Raw genomic sequence first — 5,682 nt, forward strand, 5'->3', positions numbered from 1 at the left:
CCCGCACCCTCCCATCCCACCAGACCCCTTGTGCCAATATTTCCTGTTTCAGAGTTCTTTCGCCTTGTCCGGAAAGTAAACAAACCACACTCACAGATATCGACCCCTCGAAAGAACAAAGAGACGTCCAGGCACGAGCGAGCGGGTCGCCCTGTGCCTCGGTGTACTTTAGAGACTCGGTCTCTTACAGACACCTGAAGCTCAACGATGGGCTGCGGCGTCCCTCCCTCTCTCTGGCCCAGTTCCATCCCGGGACGAGTCCCACAGTCTCTTTGCGCGACGACACCACCGCTCGCTCACGTGAGCCGGAGGCAACGTGCTAATGGACCGGAGGGTGGCACTGTAGATTCAAAGTGACCTACGCACCAAAGCGTCCGTCAACGTGGTGTCCGGAAACCTTGGACGTTGCCGTGCCCTGGATGAAATCGTCGCTCTGGAGACTCGGGCACGTGTCGCCCGTCTTCTCTACGTTCTTCCTACCTTTAGTCTCCCTGTGTGTGTTTGCCCGACATCTTGCCTGATGGTTCACGGAGGAATGAGACACCCATCCGGCAAGAGCTGATGCTCTGCTCACCACGGCACGTGACTGACGGAAAAGAATACGCACGGGCCCGCACTCATCTTACCCTTCGTTCTCCACCGTGCCAGAAAAACGTGTGGCCTGCAAACGTGTGGCCTGCCTTCCTCCTGTCCAAAGCCAAACTGGAAAGGAAGACTTAGATGTAAAGGAAACATTAGAGAAGCTTTCAAAAAGCAGCAGCAAGCAAGCAAGCAAAGTAAACCACCCACCCCTACCCTCCTGCCCAGCAGGTGCAAGAAGCATGCACGGAGCACTCTCCTCCTTTTCTCCCTGGAAGGGCCCCCCCCCCCCCCCCCCCGTCTTTCCTATGCCACCAGGGGAGTGACATTCTTATCCTCAAGGACAGGGGGAGAAGTGGAGAGAATTCTAGAGGAGAACAGATCTTGGTTGGTTGGTTGGTTTTAAAATCCTCATCATCCTTTAGCCTCCCCACGTAGTTCAGTTAGTCGTCCACCGTCGCTTCTCCTTGTTCAACCCAATATACAAGCGTTTAGGTTTGGCCACTTCTCAGGGTCTTGGTTTCCTCAGGAGGGGCTCTACCTGTCACGTGAAACTTGTAGGAAATCAATTTGTTGGCTCCTTGTACGGTTAACCTGTCTCGTGTCAGTGTCACCCTCAGGGTCACCTGCAAACCCTAAGAGGGTGGAGGCATAGGGTGTGTCTCGGTGACACCTTCCTTTTCCCTGCGGGGGCCCACCCCCCCCCCCACCCCCCCCACCCCCCCTTTGGACTGTAGGGTCCTCTGGGAACCGGGACTTTTTTTTTTTTAATTTTTTTTTTTTTTTTAACGTTTATTTATTTTTGAGACAGAGAGAGACAGAGCATGAATGGGGGAGGGTCAGAGAGAGGGAGACACAGACTTGAAACAGGCTCCGGGCTCTGAGCTGTCAGCACAGGGGCCCGATGCGGGGCTCGAACTCACGGACCGCGAGATCGTGACCTGAGCCGAAGTCGGCGCTCAACCGACTGAGCCACCCAGGCGCCCCATGGGACATTTTTTAGTGAGTGGCTATTAACTCCTTCCGTTCTCCATCCCCCCCCCCCCCCCCCCCCCCCCCGCCGCCACCGCCGCCCGTAGTGGTGTTTATTGAGGACAGTAATGGTGAAAGCCATATTCTTGTCGCTTGCCACGCGGTGCACTTGCACCCATGTTCCCCGTACCTGTTTGTGGTCTTTGGACTTCGTCGTGGCCCCGTGCGGCGAAGGACTTTGCTTAAGCTTTATCCGTGGTCGTTTGTTTATCCATCACCCCCTTTCTGTCCCCCCCCCCCCCCCGCAGCTTGGTTTGTTATGTTTCCGAGAGAGACGCTCCCCCGCTTGACCCAATAGAATAAAAACGGCTCGTCCGTCCGTTGTTGTTCTGGGAGTACTCTCTCGCGTGGTTTCGGTTTGACCGTCCGTCTCTCCCTCCCTCCCTCCCTCCCTTCCTGCCCGCCGAAATGTGTCTAAGTCCTCCCGGGAGCGCGGGCGCGCCGCCTGGGCCGCTCTGGGCCGCCCGTGCCCGGCCTGCCCGGTGTGTGCGGGGAATTTTCCGCGCACGTCCGCCTCGGCCGGCCGGGGAGTCGAGTGGCCGGTCTGCCCCCCCCCCCCCCCCCCCCCCCGCCTTTTCAGCGGCAGCCGCCCCGATGCATTTTTCTTTCTTTTTTTTTTTTTTTAAATTTTTTTTAACGTTTATTTATTTTTGAGACAGAGAGAGACAGAGCATGAACAGGGGAGGGTCACAGAGAGGGGGACACAGAATCTGAAACAGGCTCCAGGCTCTGAGCTGTCAGCAAAGAGCCCGACGCGGGGCTCGAACCCACGCACCGCGAGATCATGACCTGAGCTGAAGTCGGCCGCTCAACCGACTGAGCCACCCAGGCGCCCCCCGATGCATTTTTCGAGTGTCCCTTGGGCTGCCGGGGTCGCGCCGTGCCGGCCGGCCGGGAGCTCCCGAGGCGGACGCCCTCCGCCGGCCTGGGACCGAGAGGCGGCATCCGGAGTGGGCCGGGACGAGATCGGGCGGCCGGGCCGCCGGCTGTGCGCCCTCTCGGCCCCGAGATCGCGAGCTGTCCCCGCTGACGTTTCGGTCGGTTGTCGGGCGCCACCTGGCGGCCGCTTTTATATAGCGTTTCCCCTCCGGAGCGTCGGCGACGTCGGCAAGGGATGCGATTCGGCCGCGGTCCCCGGGGCGGAGTTCCAGAAGGCCGGCGACGTTGGCGTGATCGTCCCGCTGTCGTCGGGGCGCCGGCGGCTGGTGCACTTGCCGGAGATTGAACCTCCGGGTATATGGGGGAGTAGCGGCGGCGCTCCCTGGGAGCGAGCCGGGGTGGGGGGCTGCCCGGACGGGTCGACCAGCACCCGCCGGTGCTTTCCTCCCCTCCCACCGCCCCCCCGACCGCGGGGACCGTCCGGGGCCGCCACCCGGAGACTGTGGCCCCGTGGGTCGCTTGTCGGTCCTTCCCTGCCAGGCGTCTTTTGTCTTCCCTCCCGCTTCGCGGTCGGGCCGGGCCGGGCCGGGCCGGGCCGGTGAGGACCGTCCTGAGCCTTGAGGGGAAGCCCGCGGAGGGCGCGATGGGCCCGGGCGGGGGCACGCGTGGTGCTCCCGGTCGTTGGACCCGATTTTCTCCCCAGATTTTCCGAGGCCCGCTGCGGAGTTGGGGACCGGGCCGCGAGGGGAAGCCCGTATAGGGCGCCAACGCCGGCGCGCCCGCGATCCCCGTTGAGGTCCTGTCGTCGGGGGCGCCTCCGCGCAATTCAGACCCCCCCCCAAAACAGTCCCAGCCGGGGGTCGGGGACTGGCATGGGGCCGGTCTTGCGAGGTCCGGGGAGGCTTCCGCAGGCGACAGCGCGGAGTGTTTTATTTTTCTAAGTCCCGACCCGGAGACGACCCGTGGACGGGCGAACGTGTAACGGGGCAGGGCCTACCCGGCCATCCTCCCCCCCCATCCCGCGATTCCCCGGTCGGTCGGTCGGTCGGATCGGTCGGTCCCGGGGTCGACCAGATGGCCCCCGGGGACTTCCGGGGGGGGTGGGGTTGCTTGGCGGTGATGGGAAGATGCTTGGGGCCCGTGGCCGGGCCAGGGTCCCAGAAGGTCCCAGTGACCTGTGGCTCGGCCCCGCCTGCCAACGCGGTTATTTTTGTCTCCTGAAAGAGGTACTTTTTGCTGCCAGGTAGGTGCTGACACGTTCTGATGTGGCGGTTGTCATCCTGTAAGAGAGACTTGGGCCTCGTCGCCGCTGGCTGGCGTGGCTCCGGGCTTGGCGGTGACGCCGAGCCGAGCCCGACTCCGCCCTTTGCCCGCCTGCTTGCTCGAGCCGTCTGCCTGGGCCTGCGCGCCGGCTCTCGTGCATCCAGGTGTGGTTCAGGCTGTGGCGCCACCTCCGGTCTCTGGCACCCGAGGGCGGCGTGGGGAGGCGGCGTGGGTCTTCTACCCCGTGCGCTCCCCGCTGCGGGCACCCGGCCGTGGCCGTGACAAACCCACCCTCGCAAGGCTCCGTGCCGCGTGTCAGGCGTTCCCTTTTCCCCTTGTGGGTTGTCCGGCTGCCTGTTCCCTGGGAGAGGTGGGGGAGGGGTGCTGGCGAGGCTGAAGCAGGTCCTCCTCTGGTCGCTGTCCTCGCCGGGCGTTTCCCCAGCCCCCTCCTCACCCCAGGACTGCCTCGTGTGGCGGTAACCGATCGATGTGGTGATGTCGCGCTCTCCCGGGCCGGGCCTAAGCCGTGTCAGACGAGGGACGGACACTCCTGGTGAGTGGGACCGCTCTTCTCGTTCTGCCTGCGGGCCCCATGCTCCTCCTTCCCGCCTGTGGGCGGCGCGGGGGGTTGCGGAGGGGTGCGGACTCCGGCCCGACCCCGGCCTCCCGTCGCTGCGGGACCGGGGTCGGCTGACGCAGCGGACACTCTCGCTGGCCTCTCTTGGCTGTGTTGTGGTGGGCGGCCTCCCTGTGGTGGGGGGGCTGCACCCGACGCCACGCTGCTCGCCGCCTGGGCGTGCTGAGCGCGTGGCGCCTGGCCCTCCGTGGTGCCCCTGGAGCGCTCCAGGTCGTCTCAGGTGCCTGAAGCCGAGTGGTGGCGCCGTTCCCTGTTCCCAGCGGACCCCCCTTTGGGTCGCCGCCGTTGGCGGAGTTGCCCGAGGTGGGCGGGTGGCAGAATCGGTGAAGGGAGGCACACCCGTTCCCCCCGCTGCGGGGAGCGGGCGCCTTGTCGTCCCCGCCCCGCCACGGGCCGCTGTTGCCCGGAGGGGTGCGGGGGGCTGACTTGGTGGGGCGAGTTGAGCGATCGTGGCGGGCCGAGCCGGCGCCGTGGCGCTTGGCCGAAACTCCCTCTGAGCGAGGACTGTCGGTTTCTTGCCCAGCGCGTTGCTGCCGGTGTTTTGCCTCGGTTTTTCTCGGGCCTCACCCGGAGGCGCGGCGCTCCTTCCGGGCGGCGACACGAGCAACCGCGCGTGGGGAAGGCAGGTGGCCCTCGTTGTGGGCCCTGACCGCGAATGCTCAGGAATGCCCTGTGTCACTCCGTTGCCGTGGACCTTTCTCCCCCGCCCCGGGCCCTGGTGGCCCCGGGAAGAAACGCCTTTTATCTGGCGGGTCCCGATGGGGGGGACGAATTGGGTGGGGGGCGGCGCGCCCTTGGTGAGAAAGCCTTCTCTAGCGATCCGAGAGGGTGCCTTGGGGTACCGGAACCCCCCAGTCGCTGCCCCTCCTGTGCGCGTAGTGGCCACCTGTGTCAGGGTGACTGCATGCCCTTGTGCGTGTTAGGCGGAGCCTTCTCTCCCGCGCGAGAGGAGGTCTGTCGGCCCCGCGGTGGGGCCGAGCGCCGCTCTTCGCCTACCGCGGCCTGCGCCTCCCCCCTCTGAGTCGGGGGAGGGTCCCGCCAGGCCTGGCCGGTGTCCGGTGCCGTGGCCCGTGTGCCTCGGGCGTGTGGTGTGCGAGCGCGCGCGCACGCGCGCGGCGTCCCCCCGCCTCTCCCGTGGCGGTGTGTGTCCCGAGGGGCTTGGGGCGCCCCTGCGCGCCCCGCCCCCCCTTGCGCCGCGCGAGCGGCGGCTGTCTCCCGCCCGCCTCCCGTTCCGGGCTTTGCCGCTGGCGGGTGGCGCGCGGGCGCGGGTCGGGGCCGCGCCTGGCTTTGGG

General features: G+C 65.8%; 1 protein-coding gene across 1 annotated transcript in view; it reads right to left on the minus strand.

Moving 5' to 3' along the window:
- Positions 1-4,282: 4,282 nt before the first annotated feature.
- LOC128776951 (translation initiation factor IF-2-like) overlaps positions 4,283-5,682 on the minus strand; it is a 9,916-nt gene continuing 8,516 nt past the window's right edge. The window contains exon 4 of the mRNA XM_053901898.1: positions 4,283-4,425. Within this exon, the coding sequence (XP_053757873.1) occupies positions 4,283-4,425 (143 nt within the window). The remainder of the gene's footprint in view (positions 4,426-5,682) is intronic.

This window comes from Panthera pardus, unplaced genomic scaffold (genome assembly GCF_024362965.1).
Source record: "Panthera pardus isolate Hobbes unplaced genomic scaffold, ASM2436296v1 HiC_scaffold_144, whole genome shotgun sequence".
NCBI lineage: Eukaryota > Metazoa > Chordata > Mammalia > Carnivora > Felidae > Panthera > Panthera pardus.